The sequence below is a fragment of the Gadus macrocephalus genome, chromosome 4 (assembly GCF_031168955.1).
Source record: "Gadus macrocephalus chromosome 4, ASM3116895v1".
NCBI lineage: Eukaryota > Metazoa > Chordata > Actinopteri > Gadiformes > Gadidae > Gadus > Gadus macrocephalus.
The window spans coordinates 10,674,855-10,696,443 of NC_082385.1; the positions used below are offsets into that span (position 1 = coordinate 10,674,855).

At 42.0% G+C, this 21,589-nt stretch overlaps 1 protein-coding gene across 1 annotated transcript; it reads left to right on the forward strand.

Annotated features, from left to right (window-relative positions):
* Positions 1-1,457: 1,457 nt before the first annotated feature.
* LOC132456021 (calcium-binding protein 7-like) lies at positions 1,458-19,602 on the forward strand. The gene is made up of 6 exons (XM_060050168.1): positions 1,458-1,689; positions 1,984-2,342; positions 14,409-14,552; positions 14,825-14,934; positions 15,949-16,096; positions 16,901-19,602. The coding sequence occupies exons 2-6, from the start codon at positions 2,234-2,236 to the stop codon at positions 17,026-17,028; spliced, it is 639 nt and encodes a 212-aa protein (XP_059906151.1). The 5' UTR covers positions 1,458-1,689; positions 1,984-2,233; the 3' UTR covers positions 17,029-19,602.
* The last annotated feature ends 1,987 nt before the right edge of the window (positions 19,603-21,589 follow it).

The following is a 21,589-nucleotide window of genomic DNA, read 5'->3' on the forward strand; positions in this document are numbered from 1 at the left end:
CCAAGGTGGATGAGTGGGAGTTGTCACGAGTGCAAAAAATAAGATGCTTTTTGGTGAGGCCCAACGTCTTTGTGTGTCTCTTGGATTTTCTGCTGAATATAGGAATCTCGGGTAAGGTTGATGTTTTTTTAATCTTAAGTCAACTTTAAACTCGACGCTGCTCAGCAAGTCATCAAAACTGCAAACTTTCGTTATTTCTTCTAAGAGAGGGAGCGACAGTTAGAGAGACTATCAGAGAGAGCGAGAGAGAGATACAGAGAGAGTGTGAGAGAGAGACAGCGTGAGAGAGAGACATAGAGAGAGACAGAGTGAGAAAGAGCGAGAGACACAAATCCATCACATATCCATTGGATTGTGGCTGAAACTCCAACAGTCAATCCTGTTTGTTTTTCTTAAGAGCAGCGTAAGAGACGAGAAATAGGGGGGGGGGGGGGGGGGTCGGGGGGGGGTGGGGGGGGGTCGGGGCGCTCAGGTGGGGCTCAGATGCGGCGGGCAGAGACAATCCCCTCACACACTCCGGGGGGAATAGACCTGTCAGTCTGGTAAGACCCCGGGAGTGCAGCCGGCGGAACCACGTCCACCATGGCCCAGCCCCCACTGTAGCTCACTGCAGCTCAGACGTCTGCACGCTGTCGCAGAGCTGATACAGGCCGGAGACAGGGGGGGGGGGGGCATTTACATTCACATTGAGGGCATTTAGCAGATGCTTTAATCCAAAGTGTCAAACAATACGTGCTTTTGTGAGAAGAAAAATACATAATATATCACTGTCTGTACAGTAAGGATGTTCATAGAACCAAGCGCTTACAATTGCTAGGTTAACCCATTGCAACAAAGATTGAAAGTATAAGTCGCTACCCGATGCAAAGTACTACTTTTTAAGGGCCAGGATATGCAACACACAATATGTGTGTGCATGATACAATAACTGCGTAAGAGGGGTGTTTTTAGGAGAGTAAGGGAGGAGAAGGCGTAAGGGGGGTAAGGGGGAGGCTATGCAGGTGAATTCTTAAAGAGTCTTGAGTCTCTTGCGGAAGCTGTTGAGCGACACTGCGGTCCATAGTGGCTGTGGGATGCGTGCCTTTTTCCTATACGCCATGCGTGTTGACATTGGATCACAGAAGAGGATTATGAATGAAAAGTTTCCTTGAACTTTTTTCACCTATTCAATCCAAAAAAAATTGGGGGGGGGGGGGTTGTCTTTCAATAAAACCCACAGCTTGAATCACATTGTTGACATGCTCATGAAACCACCATTTTCATTCAATCAATACAACCAGAAAATGGCAAACACACAAGCAAACTACAAATACAAAGATGCTCAATCAGATAAGGTCAACACAAGGTGGGCTAACAGAAAAACGCAGATTATGCCTGATGATTGGTGAATGAATGCATAGGGCATGAGATTGACGTGCGATGGGGTGGAGGAGGAGGCAGGCGAGGGGAGCGTGGTGGTGCTGGAGGAACGGAGAGGCAGGTGGGAGCAGAACGCCAGAGCACCGCTGGAGAGAGGAGCGCAGCGTAACGGAGCGCGCTTCGATCCGACGAGAAGGGGGACATCCCCGATTCCCTCGAAGACCCTACCCAAGAAAATATTTCGATATTTTTTTTATTGGTGCGCCAGCTATACACGGGAACGAAGTTCGACATCTTCTCCCTGATCATTCTGGCGTTTTAATGGAGATGGTAAGCAGGGAGGGGAGAGTGAGATAAATGGACGAAAGAAAGCCAGGAGAAACCTGTGAGATACTAGGAAATAACGCAGGGGGAGGATAGTTGATTGGGGACGCTTTTTTAAATATTTTTTTCCGATTTAATTAGCTTTTCTGTGATTTGGATAATGCATTTATTAACTAAAAAATAATGTGGACGAATTAATTTGAAATAGCCTGAGCTCTGTCTATCACTATGTCTAGGAATCTCTATGCGTACAGATCATTGCCTGCTCCTCAGAATAACTGCACTTATTGGCTTCAACAGGCGGTACATGGAAGACAGAGCTCCTTCCAACACCTGAAGCCTGGTCCAAGATGATGACTTCAGGGATATTTTGAGATAAAGAGAGTAAACACCAACTGCTGCATCTGGGAAGACCCCGGTTCTCTTCTCTTTTTCCTCCTGCAATATTATATTCCAAAAGAGGGGAACTGCAACTAAAAACAAGGCGACCACCAAACTCCGGTCAGCTATATGAAGATCGCGACACGGTGGCTGGTTTTCCCTTGCAGAAATGCCCGTGCGTGCGGTGACCACCAGGTTCATGTACAAGGGAATTTGCACTATTCCAGATGTCCTCTCCTACCGGCCCCCTGTCATTTTGCCCGAGGACGAGGTGGAAGGTAAGGGCTCCCGCGCTTTGATCTAATTGGGTGGTTTCATTTAGGTCACATTCATAAGAGCGGATACATTGGAGATGGGCCTAGAAGGAGAATCCCCAGAAATATAAAGCTTAGACATCAGAACAATAGCCTGTACTATCAGTCTGGTGTTATCTCCCTGACAGCCTGTGAAAGGAAAATGAATCAATCTTTCTGCTTGGATTAATTGAATATGGACTACTTATTCAATTGCATCTAGAGAGTTGGATTGTGTGAACATGTGTCAACCACACGTCAAATATCTATTTTTAGCCTACCTCATTGTGGCCTATTCATGGTAATATCTATAACAGAACTTATATGTTATCTTGAATATTGATTTGAAAACCAGGAAGAGTGTATATATCCTTGAGAAGGTGTTCATTGTGGCCCTATACCACAATGAACTATGCCTTCTCAAGAATAAGGGTGAGAATAGGCCTCAATCCATATAATTTGACCTGCCAAATTAAATATTTGTCTTTTAACTTGGTGCTTGTAACTTAAGAAATTCAGTTTCCAATTTAAATAAAACCACAACTTTGTGTACAAAGTAACTATAAATATCGGAAGGGGTTCAGTTGCAGGCCTTCAACAGGAAGGTGTCTTTTCATCTTCTCATTGCACAATACAAGGCGGTCACAAATGAGTTTGGTTGAATGAAACGCCCCTCGCCATTTGAAGATACAGCTGACAGTGATTTGAAACACAGCAGACTACAATAAGCAGATAAACATCAGATTTCATATCTCAAAGTCCTTTGTGCAAAATAAATTCAATTTCCCCCTTTTCTGTTTACGGTTTGCCATGAACCCCAGTTGCCCCTTCGCCCTTGCGTTTATGCTTTCTCCATTTTCAATGAAATAAAACACAATCAGCACGAACAACATAAATCTAATTAAACGGATGACCGATAGAGCCAGAGTGCAAATGCAAGAGAACCTTGTTTTGTGTGAGAGAGAAATCCACTAGGGCAGGGATAGGGCCATTCGAACTTGGTAAGGCAAAGACATTCGAAACCAAAGTAACTGACAACCCCATCTGTTTGTTCATTCGGTTAATTTACTCTGGGTAACATTTCTCTGTTGAGGCAATTTTCTCGTTGGAATGTTGCTGATTCAAAGTCCTGCCGTTCAGCGTTTCCTCCAGCAGGCACATAAAGGCCCTTCCATTTCACTGATCAGACTCAGTATGTGTTTGGCAATACATTGCACCGTTTTAAACAAGTCACTCGGTTTGAAAGAAATGTCTCAGAAAAGCAGAGTGTGCGGTCCATCAGAGGGTGGCGAGTTTGATTCTTGGTGTGGGGGATGAGGCGTCCCATGAGCAAGACCTGCTGGGCGTTGCACGGTCGACTCGGCCGTGAGCCCCAGGCTCTCCCTGCGAGGGGTCTCCAGTGGCCACGGAGGGGTGTGACTAGGGTGCATGTTAATGCATGTCATTAGCCGGCACATGTTTTATTGAAGATGGGTACCGCCATTCTGGTGTTCTGCGGATGCGCCCGGCCAAGTGCAGAGTTGGATTTGATGACAATGCGCTGGAAGGTACAAAAAAAAAGGTGCTTAAAGGTGACATGTTATACCACCAGGTGTAAGTGTGATTCGGCGTTGCAAGCCGATTTGAAAATCGGCCTCATGACATCACAAGTGGGCGTGTCCACCTAGATGGATAGATGAGCAACGTTGGCTACAGTCCACTGGGTAGGCTGGTAGACTGATCTATCCAGTACACATCTAGGTGGACACGCCCACTTGTGATGTCAGAAGAGCCCGATATTCCTAAACGGCTTGTAACGCCTAATCACACTCACACCTGGTAATATAATTGTCCCCTTTAAGGAAGGTGCTTAAGGAAGTGGATGGGGTCATCCAGTTCTCTGGAAGTGGTTCATGCGGACGAGGAGTTGTTACTTATTTACTGCCCGGGTCTGTCTTTTCCCAGTGTGGCTTAGGATTTGTGTTGGCTCCCAGCCAGATGGGGATGTTGTGGAGATGGAAGACTGCATGGCCCAAAACAATGCTAGAGCATAAATTGGCAATCTCCCTCCCATGCTTATAAAAAAAGTCTGCATTGTTTCAGAATGAGGGTGGTGCCACACACATACTCCCATTTTGGTTCAATCAAACTGCCGCTCTTCTGTGTCATGTATACTTTGTAAATAATGCATAATGTATAGCACTGAATTATTCTCAACAAATGAGTGCCACTTACTCACTTAATGCTCTCAACTACATATGCAAGGCAGCTTCATTTCTACGGAACGTCCCATAGAGTGGCAATTCCAAAGTGCTTTACAAAGTCACCAAATAGCTTGCCTATTAGAACGACTCGCTTTCATCTGCTGCTCTCTATTCTCAAGGCTTACTTGTGCATGTATGGTTCCTCCATAATGGAGCCAGTGGATCATTGCTATGGATAATTAATCTCACTTTCCCATCTTTCTGATCTCCCTGGCTCACCTTTAGCAGAAGGCCTTATCAGAACAGGACCCTGGACAGCAGGAGTCCCTTTTGTGTTTGGACAGGAGGCAGATAACATATGCTTTGGGAAGAGGAACCATTGGTTACCCTTTGAGAAACAATTGGAACTCCGGCTGTGGGCGATTGTCTCCAGGATTAGATTCAGGCGCTGCATGGGCTGCAAACTGCTCAGGTCTGGTGGGTCCATTTCACACGTGGTCAATTTCTGGGCAAGGGGTTTTCCCGTCTCACACTAGCACCTGCCATCTGGCTAGGTATCAGATAGGTAGGCACCTAAGACCAGCAACATCACACCCATCGGTGAGACAGAAATATTGGAGGCTCAGAGCAGAGTAAACACAGGATTTGAGGGTGGAGTTGGATAGATAGGGACATTGGAAGGACTGTTTCTCTACGGCGAAAGACTGGCAAAAATAACTTAAGGGTTGAATTGTGTCTGTGTCTACTAATGGCTGTATCTACAACAGCACAAGAGAGCAGACATTAGTAATTCTTGTGAAAAAGTAAGCAAAAACCAAGTACCCACTGGACCGAAAACCCAAACACAGCTGTAGACAATTGCAGCGTGTAGCACGTGGGAGGGCTGAGCGCATAGCCAAGTGGCTGAACCGTGGTGGAATTCTAGAGGAAAAATTCAAAAACCCCATTTGCAGAGGTCAAATGCATTAGGGCAGTAGATCTTACATTTTAATTGCATTTGTATATTTATATTAGAAGTATCATTATGTTTGAATGAAAACATTCAAACCAATGAACGCGTTGTAAATTCCCCTTAAAAACGGCTCAATGGACTCATTAGAGAATATTGTAATATTGTAATTAGTAAGCTTGGTTGGCACCTGGTGGCAGGAGAGGAGGAAGTGTGAGATTGTTCCTTCAGAAAAAAGTTAGGCCAACCTATGCTGTGACTCTAACGCCTCATGCACATTTAGTTTCCTGGTAGTTGGAAATGCTTGAATTGCCATTGACAAGTACATCATTTATCACACTTTGAGCATGCATGCTGTTTGTCAACAAGACCTTAATTAACCTGAGCGGGATGCGAATCATGGGATTCGAGCTCCCTGGGGGATTCATTTAACTAACGTCAAGCGTCTGCAAACAATCGGAGCAGTGCCATCGCATAATTAGAGGTGTGTTTGCCTGTTGCTCCACAGCACTGAAAATATCCGCAGAGCAAATGTTGAAATACATTGCGAGCACATACTGCATGTTTGTGACTTTGTTGGGAGGATAGTAGAGCTGGCTAAAAAAAATGTCTAACCCATTTGAATGTAGAAACCCATTTCCAAAAAACGAAACATAGTACCTCAGGATTATTTAATTAGGTATGTTTTTTTTAAATTCATTTAGAAAGAGAAAGTGATATAATCTCTAATGGTTAAAACTATTTTCTTCATTGTCATTCACACTTTTACACCAATAAAAATACTGAATAGTTGAAATAAGTTGATCTAATCAATTTTATTATACAGATATAACACAGCAATTCATTACAGTTTAGTTGAGTTGGTGGCAAGGGCCTGGCTCAGAGACTCAGATCTTGTTTCACCAATGCTCTGCCAAAATGTCCCTTTTACTCAGCCACCTGGGGGAAGTCTACGGGGAAGTCTGGCACACGCCTCCCCCACCGGCTTCCACAACTTTAGAGGGATCTGTGCTTGTCATTATAACAGCTGTAGCTCCTGCCATTCTGTCTCCACCTACCTGCTCACGCTCCCAACACTAAACATCTCAACCACACCTTTCTGTATGTCGTCTGCTCGGCCAAACGGCCGATGGAGGCCGCCCTGCGTGACCTTGACTGGCCGCTGTCGGACTGTTGGATGTTGTTCTTCTTTAATTGTCCTTGTTTCAGCATCGCCCCCAATTCCCCTCAGGGTCTGGGCCGTGTTTGTTGTTGTGTCGACGTCTGCCCACTCTGTGGCTGCTGTAAGGGAGTCCCTCTTGTGTGTGTGTGCTGCAGGTTTATCCCTTTTCCCCCACTGGGGCTTTTTAGAAGTTTTTCTAGGCCAGTTTGAGGGATTAGGATTTAGGGGATGCCATCGAGTTTCATCAAATAGGGGGCTTGTGGAGGCTCCCGAGACCATGGCTCTACAAGTATGGCTCTGTAAATGTGTTGGTATTGACGTTCCCACATTTTTGCATGCAACTGTTCTGAACACATGTGAGCAGCAGCACATGGATCTGTAATCTCGACCTGCAGCAACGGTTCAACGCTTTCGTTATGCACAGCCGTTTTATTTAAAGCGTCCAAAAGCTTATTGTAAATGTAAAACAAGGCACAATGGAATACACACACACACTTAATTCGATACGTTTTCCAATTTGCCATCGTAATATGGGCGGTTCACATACTAGGCTGACTTCTATTTTGGGGAGCGAGATAAAAACATGCAACAAGTCCATGAAGTCGCTGAATTTCCATTCTAACCCTCAAGTCAAACTTGAAAACACAATCGCCAATTGTCACAATTAGTATGTGTGTATAAGGGGATTTGACTTTGGGTTTTAACCCACAACATTGACTGGCAGTCATACTCATGCGGGGTCTTTTTCCTGCCTGCTTCGTTCCTGGTGCATCACGACAGACAGAGTATTTATAGATCACAGCATGCAGGAGAATCCCCAAGACAGCAGGCCATTGTTATGGAGCATAGATCATTCTTCACTTTGTATGCAAAGCTGTCTTCATCCATGGTAACAAATGAAGTGCTTATGCTAGTTTGCCGCTGTGTAAATACAATTCATAACTAATATTGCTCTTGGGTTTTGGGAGTATTTCTGGATGATTTTCATGTTGCAAAGGCATTAACAAATACGCCCACAGGGTATTCAGCTTAAAAAGTATAGTTGTGTTTTGTGTCAAGATGATTTATGATGCATTGGAATGGTTTGGTGGGTGTCCTGGAAGCAACCCTACTCATTCTGCATTCAATGGGCTTGTAAGGCATTGTAAATTTGAGCTAACATTCAAAGTTGTATCACAAATTTAAATCCTATATTTTCGACCAGAGCGCCCGAGAATTTAGTGTGACCCCACATGATTTCACCACTGGCATAGTCATTATTTTGTCCTTTTTTGTTAGCTTTCTTTATTCAAGTGTTGTTATTACCGTCATTGTGTGGTCGTTTTAAAAACATATCATTTTTTCCTCTTCATTTAATGGCATATTTGTTATAGGACATTTTGAATAATCATCATAATACTACAATAAATAATTTTCTTCACTATAATGTCTCCACCAACTTTATAATTATATTATTTAAGAAAGACTAGTTAGATGTACGATTTAGGCAAATAAATATCATCAGTCATAAATAGTTAAATCAACACATTTATTTAATGTGTCATGTACAGAAAGATAAAGAAAATACTAAATATTACTTTTCTATCACATACTACAGCCAAAATCTTTGTTTGTGTATTAGAATTCGTTCATTTATCATCGTCATATTTATGTAGCAATAAATCACAAAGAGTAAAAACCAAAGGACTGGGAAACACAAGTGTTACTCAAGTGTATGAAACAAGGCAACTAAAGGTTTTTGTGTCCTGTGTTGTAATGTGTCTTGAAGTGCCAGTGAACCCAAAAAAACATTCTTGTGTATTCTCAGAACAATTTGTCTTTTTACCTGTATGTGAACATTCTAACCTGCTCAGAACATTCTCCAACAAAACCCGACAAATAAGAGTTATTGAAGACAAATTCACAAGAAGACTTCTGTTATGGTGCGCTGATGAAAAGTAGGCCTAATGAATTTCTCGATTAAAACAAAAGGTCACTGTAAAAATGCATTATGATAGAAAAACAGTTAACACTGTTTGCCACATTCCTTGTAACCACGTCAGCAAACACACTTGAGAAAAATGAGCAATGTTCTTGACGTGACTTCGAAGGGCCTTCTAGGTGACACTTTGACGTCACGAAGAAGGTAGCCTACACAGTCACTGAGAGGGTACGCTAATGAAACGCTAGCTTTGGTCGGTGGAGTGTCATCTGGCCCAGGCGATGATTCCCTGTCCCACTTTAAGTAGGGCATTTGTCTACTGCGTTGTACTACGTCTTAAGCGGTAAACAATGGTTCATAATGGCCGGGCCAATGTCACCTAATCTCTGCCTGTCTGACGGCCTGTCGTACCAGCTCACATTCCGGTCCATATACAAGGCATGTGAGAAATACTCTCACTTCCACTCAATGAGAACCGGGAAGACTCTGCCTTTGCTCCTTTTGTCCCCGGGGATTCAAGCAAATAATCCTTAATCCTTAAAACCTGAAAATGATCCTACGACTTCAGCCTTAAATGTAGTAGTGAAGCGCAGTATTATTGTTCAATGGGGAATCCATGATGAAGGAAATGGGAGGATTAACCCCTCGCATGAACTTTACTGACTGCAGATTGCGGGGTGAGAAACGGTCATGAGATTAGAAGTTAGAGATCAGCCAGTGACCTTCTCAAACATGTCTCCAAATCTTCAAGTCAGCGATCATACATAGTCATGAGCATATGGGTCGGCCAACGTACATACACACACACAAACACAATATTAACATATTCAGCATAAACCCGTATCTCATTTTCCACACAATCATGGATTGGAAACACAAAAAAGACATCTGGACAAACAGAAGGCCATTTTTATACAGGGAAAAAATCCTGCCAACAATGACGCATAGAGGCATGAATGTTTTTATTGAAACCATACATTTTTTTGGTCATTAGCACAAACATGCAAATGTGTCATTACTGATTGTTTCAAACGTCTGCATGTCTTGAACTTCCTCTGTTAATAGCTCATACTTCAAACCGGTCGTGTTTGCGTTGCTGGGTGAGCGCATTGCAGCCTCCTGGCTCGCTCCTCCATGTTGTGTTCGGTGTTGAGTATTGAACACCATCCAATGCTATCAAGCTCCGTTTCCCTGCCAAACCCATCAGTTTTATCTCGCTCAGGACAGGATAGGACATGCCACCTGCTGGTTGGATTTAGGCAAGATTTAATTTGTGGGTGACGGCTCTTCTGCAAGCCTCTGTGATCATTGGCTTACCGAGAAACACTTGGGAATATTTTGGGAGAAAAGAGGTTGTTGTGCATGTTGTGTGGATCAAGTTCTCTCCTTCAGAACACAACAGCGGCCCCGAGGAGTCGTTCTGCAGAGCTGACCGAGTTGAAGATGACGGTACACCAAAAGTCATGACCTGGTGCTCTGTTTTTCAGGAAGGTCTGGTCCAAACATAAGGCATGGTGTCTTTGGGGGACACAAGGGCCGATGAACACAATTCTGCCGGAGTGCAGAATAGTGTGTGCTGCTGGTCAGACACATGGTTGCGTGCAAAGAGACACATTTCCATTTGGCTTGCGACCTGGGACATCGCTGTGATCACTGAGACCACACAGTCGTCATCGAACCCGACCGCTCGCGTGACGCCGGCGTACGCATAATAAAGAAAGAAAGAAAATCAAGATTTTGTGATAATGTCAAATTTCGCAATTCTCCGTAAGAGGTTGCTATTCGAAAGCACGTCATGTCGAGAGCCATTTTCACCTTCTTTGATCCTTTTGAACGTGCAGCAGACTGCAACAGTGACCAAGAGCACTCATATGTAGGCACCCCAGCCGAGGCACACAAATAATGGGGCAGCTCCAAGCTGTCCTGCACCCCCTCAGGCATGAATCTGTCTCCATGCTGTGTACATGGAGAACGCAGAGGGAGTAGCTGTAGCCGTACGACTGGTATTTTCACTCAGAGCGACCACAGGAGGCTGTTGTAACACATTTAATTACCAATGACATGTAATTATATTACTCATGGTCGGGCTCATTCTGTCTGAAATGTCCTGCCCTGAGCGAAGGTACTTCATTAAGAAAGTAATTGGCCCATTCATTAGAAAAAAACTGGTCATGGTTTTGGTTCATCAAGGTGAGAGCCCCGCCATCATGGCTGTGTTATGCTTCACTAAGTGAACGTGTTTATTCATAGAAGCATAGAGGCCATATGCAGGGCATTAATAAAAAAACGCTTTTTTAGACTGTGACTCATTTTCCGATTATATGAAAGATTTGTAGCATATCTGCTGTACTTTGGAGCTCTTTACTTTACAGCTCTGCAAGCTTTCTGTCTTTCCGCTCTCAGCTCATAATTGAAATGGATGTGGTAGGAAACTTGTAGTGCTGTTGTTGTTATTCAGTGATTAATAAAAAACGAATGAAAGGAATGAGCATTTAAAATGAAGCCCTTTGTTATATTCTGTGTCAGCGAATGATTGGAAGCTATATTCTTGGACACAGCATTGTGTGGTTCTGAATAAATGGACCGAATTAAATCAGACGAGGACAAGACTCTGACTCACCCTAGACGGCCGATCAAATCATGTTATACAAACAGCTTTATGGGCGTGTATCAGGGAACAATTAAAATATCAACATGAAACTGTTCGACAAACACACCCAAGAAGAATTAAAATCAGCATTTATTTGGCAGCTGGTGTTTGCCTAACATTTGTTTGGCAATATGTATCATTTGTTGACAGGTTGAATATTTAGATCACTCACGCTTATCTAAAATAAGTAGAACCATGTTGGGAAACTAGTAAAGATGTGGCTGTCCATTGTGTAATGTAACATTCATACAGACTACAAAACAGTTCTTAGAAAACGAAATCCAAGGAAAAACACGTAAATTTTTGCATCACCGCAAAACACTTTTGACTGAACATCTAGCATCTACTTAAAAGTGTACCAAACACTAGAACGGCCTGTATTGTTTCAGACAGGATGTGGCGTTGTCAAGACACAGGGGTCACGGCGACCCGTATCGCGGTGATTGTATTCAATATCTTTGTAGGGACATAAATACACTCTCAGCTTCGCAGTTGCTATGGGCAGCACATTTAATGTTAACATTCCCGTGTTGTACTTTTCAGTACAGAGACGATGATGTGGCTCTGTTAACCCTGTGGGTCTATCTGGGCGGCTGCCCCTCCAGATCAGAACCAAATAGAAAATAAAAAAGTGCTTGAACAATTTGTAGCACCTTTGTCTGCAAAGTGGCCGCCGGGGGCCCGATCGGCCCTATTCCGTCAACCAATGAATACAGAGAGGCTTACTCAATTGGACAGGACCAAGAAATTGCCTGCCTAAATTGGCTTGAGAATTTGTTGGTGGCCCAAGTGTGTTTGCTGAGGGGGTTAGAAGGAATGTGGCAAACAGTGTTGACTGTTTTTGTAACATAATGCATTTTATACGGTGACCTTTTGTTTTAATCAGAAATTCATTACTTTTCATCAGCGCACCATAACTGAAGCAAACTTGTGAATTTGTCTTCATTAACTCTTATTTGTGACTTATTTGTTTGCTTAGTTGGAGACGTGAGAAAATAACAAAAAAACACCTAATGAATCCAAAATATGTAATGCTCGCCTTTTGTATTATAGATATTAACAGCCACTTTGTATTTCGCAAGCCTAACACATTGGAGAATAAGGGTTACACTGATATTTCATAACTTGCTTCATTCTTTTTTGCTCCAATTCTCGAAATTAAATCGAATGCTTAAACTGTGCGGTTTTAAATATCGCAAAGCAAAAACAATAACAAACCTGCTTTATTCATACTTATTATTTATTGTCAACGACGTGTTTGCCAAACACATACAGATGTGTATCTGTAAATGTGAAGAATGTACCGAATGGGAAATATCGTTCCGTACCCTGTTTGCCGATAACAAAAGGCAATAATAAATCGTAAAAGGCTGCCCTTGTCGGGGAGGGGGTCAGCAGTGTTCCCTGCAGTAGTTGCTCTTCAATTTCCCCATAGCGCTAGCTCCTGGACATAGAAAGGAGCCGTGATAGAGGGCCGCGGAGCTGGGGGAAATCCAATCAGTGAGAAGAGGGGAAAAAAACAATAACGCGAACATCCGTATTGTACCACTCCAGATAAACCAGAGGATTAAACACCTTTTGAATCTATTCCGTCTCAATGGTCTGTGGAGCCAGAATCTTTAAAAAGGGTTATTCGGGATCTTATAATTACTCCACTTATGACCTAATCATTTAGTTTCGTCAGGAAAGAGAAATTATATATTTTATCAGGTTGGGTCCTAATCTAACAGGGCAGGAAGAAACCACCTTTCCTGAACTAGATGGAGACTGGTGGTGAAATAGGCCTCCTGGTCTCTTAATAAACGTGTCACGTACTCGTTCGAGAGGCTTACCTTAGAGTAGGTGTATGAAAAAAAGGTCTCCCACGTTCTACATAATGATATTCAGCAACTCAACCCAAGCTGTATGTCCCTTGGGGGGATGCAAGTAATATACTGGTCACTCCCCACCTACACTTCTGGCAGGTGTCAGAAAGCTTGGCTGAACATCTGTGAAGCTTTGTGCTTGGGGGCGTGAGATGCAGTACCCAGACAAGAACTTTGACCCAGCACGTTAATCCATTTTTCACTGAGTAATTAGCATCCAAACACCTAGATTATTACTGTTTGGACATTATCAAATTTCAGACGAGTTACCCAGCACCCAAAGAAAGTGCAAAGTTTCATGTTAAATAGGAAAAGTAAGGTTGTTTAATAATGCATATCATTTAATGCTAATCAATAGCTCGAGGATGGTTTATTTTAAAGGCTGTCTCATCGTTACTCTGCCGCTAGACTAGCATCTTGCCAGGACCCTTCTTCGGGATAATCAGCTAGCAGTAGCTGGGAAGGGAGGGCAAAGTTAAATTAAGACTTTACTCAGATATTTAATAATTAACTGTGAATTTCAGAAAAAAATATTGCATGGGAATAAAAATAGCTACTGCAGCAAACTGCCTCACATCACCAACCTTGAGAGTTTGTGCATTTAATTAGCGTGCCACAAACTGTTAAAGGGTACTAAGATCTCATGAAGTTATGCTAAGACTCTTCGCTAATGCTGGGCTGATGCTATTATCTTGAGCTTGCTTACTGAGGGTAGTTTAAGTCCTTAAGAATTCACCAACTATTTCAAAGAGTTTCAGTGAGAAGTTTGGATTCAATCTTTCTGTCGGCCTCAACTTTTTGGCTGTTAGTAAAATGGACTCCAATGTTCTTGATATCGTGATGAATAATAATGCATGGTATTTGAGTCGTACTATGGCGAAACGCCCAACAGTTTTGAGATAGTGCTCTCTCCTTAAAAAGCCATTAAAGGGGAAAAAGATCACAGAGCAGCTGGTGCCATGGAAGATTGTTTCGATGCGTCCGAAAGGTTTTCTCATGTTTACAAATCTCGGAACGATCAGCAATTATAATAAACGCTTGACGTATGCAACTTCAGCGTTCGTGTTTGCCTAACTCCGGAACTGCATCCACATTAAACACGAGGAAGCAAAAGGCTGCGCTCCTTTGAAGCACGGCCATACGTCTCCCCTACTTCAAACAGAATAATGTACGGCAGCAGGGTGAGAGGATAGGGGCCTAATGGCAGTATGTTCACCACCACGTTCACCTCGGGGGGGGGGGGGGGGGGGGGGGGGTGGCCCCCGACGGGCGCCTCTCTCCGCTCACCTGGGCTGATTTCTCCTCCCCCTGTCTCCTGCAGAGATCCGCGAGGCCTTCAAGGTGTTCGACCGCGATGGCAACGGGTTCATCTCCAAGCAGGAGCTGGGTGTGGCCATGCGCTCGCTGGGCTACATGCCCAACGAGGTGGAGCTGGAGGTCATCATCCAAAGACTGGACATGGATGGTGGGTGACTCACTCTCTCTCTCTCTCTCTCTCTCTCTCTCTCTCTCTCTCTCTCTCTCTCTCTCTCTCTCTCTCTCTCTCTCTCTCTCTCTCTCTCTCTCTCTCTCTCTCTCTCTCTCTCTCTCTCTCTCTCTCTCTCTCTCTCTCTCCTCTGTCTTTCCGTCTCTGTCTCTCTAATATAAGTCATAGGAGGTTACGGTGTGATTAAATAAGGAATAAATATAAAGATTGGCTATGGAAACAACGTAATTATATTGAGGTATTTCTCTCAGGTGATGGGCAGGTCGACTTTGAAGAGTTTGTCGCATTGCTCGGACCCAAACTCTCCGCCACTATGCCCGATAAGTTCTACGGAGCAGACTTTGATTCTGTCTTTTGGAAGGTATACAACTCCGACATTATCACACCATGGGTCCCTCAATGTTTATTTACCATTTGTCAGAATTATTCATGCCCTACTATGAGCTCTTTTGATTACTTCGAAAATTGGATTTTTACTAAAGACGTATGTTGTCTTGATTGACATAATCTATTTTAGCGATCATAATGCCAGTCAACCACGCAATGATTTTAAACTTGGAGGCAATAGTATTTAAGAAATTATTTCAGTAACTGTAGTGTAATCACTTCTTAATAATTTCATAATATTTTGAATAATCATACCCTGCCAAATTGATGTTAATAGAAACATATGTTGTTGTTTTTATTATTTTACACTGGGACCTAAAATATGCTGTAGTAGTCAAGAGTCCAATGTTGGAGAGAGAGAGAGAGAGAGAGAGAGAGAGAGAGAGAGAGAGAGAGAGAGAGAGAGAGAGAGAGAGAGAGAGAGAGAGAGAGAGAGAGAGAGAGAGAGAGAGAGAGAGAGAGAGAGAGAGAGAGAGAGAGAGAGAGAGAGAGAGAGAGAGAGAGAGAGAGAGAGAGAGAGCAGGGAAGAGCTGAAGGAACCATTGTTTAGAAAATAAAATGCCCAAAAAAATATCCTTGCCTCTTTAATCCCTAGATGTATTGACCATTGAGATGTATTGCATTTCAGACACCTTTGATTGACAGGCAGGAGTTATTCCCTGCACAAACCATGGAAATTAGGCCCTAACTAGTCAGGAAAGAGCAGGGATATGTCTGAAATCTAAATTGGCTCAAACGGAGGCCGGCACAATCGACTAAAGACAGATATACTCACAGCACATTTCATTCACTAAATACTAAAAGATGGCTGTGCCATTTCTAACAAATGACACTCAAATGATAGCTCTTAAATCTTACCTACAGCACCTTTAAGATCATGTATTATTCATCTATGCGGTAATTTCCTGGTAGAGCTGTGGTGAGGAGGAGGGGGGGGGACCATTTGTCTTGCTTACGATGATTTGCGATACTTCTTCTGCGGATCCAGTGTGACATGCAGAAGCTCACGGTGGACGAGCTGAAGAGCCTGCTGTACGACACGTTCTGCGACCACCTGACCATGAAAGACATCGAGAACATCATCATGACGGAGGAGAGCCACCTCAACAGCCCCGAGTGCCAAGTGGATATCGATAGTATGGTCCCACGATACAATCAGTGCTCACTATCGCGAGAGCTTTTGTTAAAGGAGAACCAGACCCCAACACCACCACTTGTAATTGGTTTGCGTTAGATGACCCTCTCTGTAGGTTAAAGTGTAATTTCGGCGAAAGTTGAGTCTTTTTCGGCATGAAGACCCGTAAAATATTGCTTCTATTATAATGGCTTGGGTTGGTCTGAATGCTTCCAAATCAAAAAAATGTTAACGACTAATATTGCTCAAAAATAGCACACCTACACATAAAACGAAGCATCAACAACTTAGTCAGAGTAGGGGTTTATTTAAAAAGACCTCTATTATACTATTTACGGTAGCCGGTAATCGACTTGCGTGGACTTCCTGGAAACATGGACCTACCGGTTAGGCACAGACTTGGAAATCGTGCACCTCCAAAAAACGTGGACCTGACGTGCGCCTCCAAAAATGTTTTACCTTGGGTGGATGCGACGCAGCAGCAAGGGCTGTGATTGGTCTGCTAACTAAGCAGCAGCAAGGGCTGTGATTGGTCTGCTAACCAAGCCTTAAGTGTTAATGGGACACACCTGTCCTGGGCTTAGTGAATCTAGTTCACCAAATCTGGCTAGTGTAATAGGGGAGCCAGTAGTCCTGCAGCCCCAGAATGAACCATAGAACCGCAAAGCATTGTTTTAATGATAGTGCCCGGGGGTCTAGTTCTCCGTTGATGCTTAATATGTAAGACAGATTCCAATACGATGAACGTAGATGTGAGATGTGTGCGGTTGGTGTTCTTATGTATCCTCTTTCCATCTCTTCACAGCAAGCCCAACACAACAGGTGAAGCACACCTGCGTGCGGAAAAGCCTGATTTGTGCCTTCGCCATTGCGTTCATCATCAGCGTCATGCTCATTGCGGCCAATCAGATGCTGCGAAGAGGTATGAAGTAAAACAAGTGTCCAATAGGATTCGTCACCAGGGGTTGTATAATGACACAAATGTTCCATTGTAAAAGTGAACCTGAAGATTATTTGTCTTTTAGATTTTAGATTATTATTATTTAAACTGTTTTTTGACCAAATTTGACCAAACACTATGACACCTCCTTGGACAATAAAGACTTCAGGTTTGTTGGTATATGCGAGCCAATAATAACGCAAACATATGATACTGAAAAGTAAGCAATGTGAGTATGACAGAAGGTCAAAAGTGCAGAAGTAGAAAGAAGTAAAAGTTTATTAAAAAAGCATAAATAGAGGAAGAGCCTTAGATCGTTTTATTTTGTTAAAGGGCTGAATGTATCCTAAAATATTCGTTTTCTATAAAAGTCGAAAAAAATAGAATGATATGATTCAAAAGATTAGTTTGAAAATTGTAATGTATTAGCTATTAGTAGCTATACTGTTACCATGCAATATGGGTAGCAATATTTAGTTGGTTCATTTCAGCAAGCTGCCAAATACCAACTCAAGAATAATAATACTACAAAACTACGAAAAATACATCCAAAACAATAAACTGCAAAACACAAATTGATCAGGCGGAAACTGAAATGGGCTACTAACACTTATTAGCACATACTGCTTTTATGGTTTTGTAGCGCCTGGATGTGTTGCCACCCTAATGTGCGCTTGATTTACCACATGGTTTGCACTAAAAACGAGAGAGGGACTGAACAGGCTTCACTGTGTAACACGAACACTCTCTAGGACAACAGCAATGTACACCATTTTAAACTGCAAATGTAGGATTTATATCGAGTGGATTAAATGGCCCGTTTATCGGAACACGCTGAGGAAGATAAAGAAAAAACAATACCAAAAACCAATCTGGATAAATAAGTGGTTGATAATAACCTTTTGTTTGTGCCAAAGTGTACAACAAAATTACAGATAAAATACAAAGGGCACGGCACAACAATATAAAGCAGATCTGTTGAGAATCTGTGTAGCAATACGTTTATGCAACACACAGAAAACCAACTCAAAGTGGGATTTCTGCTGAGCATTACATATCTGTAGAAAGTACCAATGCTGCATTCATATTTGTATCCACTGTTAGAAAGACCATGTTAGCTATGTTTTGAACAGAATTTTAATAAATCCAATGTGACAATATCAGTAAAATATCCGTATTTTACTACCAATAAGAATGAGGGTATTGACAGGCAGTTTACCCAAAATAAATATAAACACACAGCTCATTTGCATGTACACTACATTCGAAAGTGTTTGGATTTAATGTAAGAGCAGATTCCTGATGTATTTCAATGATTATGCAAATTGTAAAGTGATGTTTCGAAAATATCTATATCTAAATGTCTAATTTTGTGTGGACATTGAGACAGTTAAAAACACAACATTATTAGTTTTTTTAACACTCAAACATATCATGAACAGGGTGGTTTTGGTTGGGTTAATACATGGAAACAAAGCAACATATTTTCAGTATTGTTTAAAATGCAACATAGTTATATTTTCTTACTTGAAAGAGTGACTCATTAAACCAGGGGATTTTATGACGAATGTCTACATACTATTCTTTAGGAGGGGAAATCTATCAGGTTCTCATGTGTCATTTGGTGCCCAGTTCAGTTGACCTGGAGTTTGGTGGGAACGCTGATAGGATTACTTGCGCGTCTCTAACGCCATGCACTTACATTAGCTTTCCCTCTCCTGTCAAAGATTTATTTTTCTTTTACAAATCTTCGTCATGTCAAAATGACTTTTAACAAATAACGATATATTTTTCGTCTTGCCGTTTCTATCCTGAAGTTTGTTAAATCTTTACCATTACAGAGAAGAATGTGAGCTGGGAGTTAACAAGAATGCTAGCACGGCATTATGGGAATTCTATCTTGTATCTAGTTCCTGTTTGTACGTGAAAACTATTGATGTGACGTTGCTCTACACATGTTATAATAATAGGGTATTGCATTTATGTGTGATATATACTGTAGCTATTGTATCAATAATGACAGTGAACCATTACTCTGTATCTTACTCCGTATGTTACAGTTTCTGAAGGTTGATGAAGTATAATAAGAGGATATGTCGTCTAAAGATAGACAACATATCACGGTATCTTTGGTTTGCACTGTAGATGTTTTCCGTTCTGTGTTTCGTATATAGTATTACGGTCAAACACTGTGCAGAACTAATGTCATGTCTCATCGTAGCTACTTAAATGTTTTAGACATTTATACAAATCCATTTGGTGAAATGCACTCTCTTCGTAAAAAATGTAATAAACTGCTGCTGAATGTCAGTCACTTAGACTGTCACTAATAATGTTAGTATTAATAAATGTCAATGCAATATATAGTTGCAAAATGGAATGGAAAATCCCTGTGTGAATCAATAAAAGTCTTGTCTCTTTGGATGTTACACCTTACATTTTTTTCAAATGTCCAGGAGAAAAGTGAATTCGTTCCTATGTTACTTTGGTTATTGCATCATTTAAACATTCATGTAGCCGCTGTCTTGATGCATGGAGTCCAATAAAAAAAGAATTGCATAAATGTCCCACCAGATGTTGTTATTCTTATTTTTTCGCAGGTTTAACAGCATAATAAAAACCCAAAACCCAAAAGGGCTCTGGGAGAGCGAATAATAACGACCAAATATAAATATTACAATATAACAACTTCAGAAGTTGATATATCAAGACCAAATTAAGTGCAAGAATGGAAAGCAGACTCATTTGGTTGAGGTTAAGGAACTGTAGGTTTAAAGTAAGTAAAATAAGTCCTCACCTAGTCATGCCTCCATTTCGGATTCAGGAAGCGAAAAGATGGGGAAGAGGTCAACAACGGATAAAGTCCCCGAAGGTGTGACACTTTACAACGGATAAAGTCCCCGAAGGTGTGACACTTTACGCTAATGAACTGAAACTCATGGTGCTGAGACCTTTATATGTTAAACTAAAGCTGGAGAAAATAAATAATTGAGGTTTGCAGGGAACTCAGGATTGTGATCCATCCAACTTAATCCCTTCCCTGCTCGTTAAAAAGTATTTCTCATCCTCTGCCCCCTTGTCTTCAAACTCCATGTTGTTAATGATTGGAAGATGTCCAAATCAATTACCCTATGGGCATTTTAAACAGCTATTAAATACCGTAGAGAGATCCTCTATTGGCAACTCCAACTGTTATTTATTAAATATTGTATTTGGGGAGTTTCATTTGTTTTGGTCCCGATTGCTGCTCTCTTGTTCAGGTTTGGTCATAAACAAGACCGCTGCTATGAACGAGTATGATGCCCACAGACTCATTAAGTATATATTTAAATGAGATGAAAACGCAATACATTTTGAAGCCAGTCTGAAAATAAATGCACTGTTCTTCATTTGTCGTAGTGGCTTTGCTGAGAGGACTCCCTAGCGCACCTGTTTACACCTGCACCCTGCTACAAACACGGGTGTAGGTGCCTTTGGCACACAAGTGGCAAAAGCACTCGAAAATGCCAAGCAGCAGATGGTCTCATTCTACTCATCGGAAAACCCTGTATGCCGCAGGACTCAAACTTAATGAAGAAAAACAGAATAGATTTCCTAACAATGTGTGATTGTCACGTTGAATATGATTCTTCAAATCAATGAAATGTGTGCTATTGAATTAAATCCCGACAAGACATGTTTTATCTTTCCGTGTGGATTAAGGGTTTAGTAGTTAAATATAATGAATGTATCTGCATTTTCATTTTCCTCAGAAACCTGTCAAGTTATGAGTGCGGGGGCATACAGCAACTGACGCTAGATAAATGTCTGCTTGGCTTGTAATCAGTGCATTGATTCGCCACGGGCAAGTATGTTCCTCAGATGAACTATGCAGCAAACTGAAAGTTGTGTGCCCACAGTGGCGACAGTGAGCTGTCTGTTTGTTTGCTCTGAAAAGCAATTACTTCCAACGAGCCATGTCATCATGTTATAGTCCCCTAAGTTGTTTTTTCAAATAATATATGCTAATATCATTCAAAAAATGCTTTTCTGCTTGCTCATGAGGGATAAGCTGATTCACAGCTGTCAGATTTAATGCCGGCTGGAAGCCCCCGTACCCTCAAAACATTTTCAGTGGGTTGGCCAGATGGGGCCAGTGAAGTATCACACTAAAAAGGCTGTAAAAACAGCTATGAAATTCAGAGTATGAAACGGAATAGGTTCACAAGAAGATGATGTATTACTTGAATAGATGAGCTGATGGATCATCAACACTGTTTTGCTATGTTATGGCTCTGGCTATCCACCTTTTCCGTACCTTTTGCGTTTGCGTCGTGTGGACTGATGTGTTGTTGATATTCAGCCTATCTTGCCTCAGGGTGCAGCCTGGATTGCCTGGTCCTCTTTAATGTGTTAGGATTAATATTTTCTAAATATTTCAAAATGCCAAAAGAGGAAATGGTTCGGCAGGAGTCCGTGGTGCCACTGCCTAAAGAATATCTTATATCCAACTTATAGTTATATTCAACATATAGTCCCAGAGCCATTGTGACTCCCACATCAGTATTCAGTCGA

Coding starts and splice junctions, on each gene's coding strand:
- LOC132456021 (XM_060050168.1), top strand. CDS start 2,234: ATGCCCGTGCGTGCGGTGACCACCAGGTTCATGTACAAGGGAATTTGC. Junction 14,553..14,824: donor CCAAAGACTGGACATGGATG/GTGGGTGACTCA, acceptor TATTTCTCTCAG/GTGATGGGCAGGTCGACTTT. Junction 16,097..16,900: donor GTGCCAAGTGGATATCGATA/GTATGGTCCCAC, acceptor ATCTCTTCACAG/CAAGCCCAACACAACAGGTG.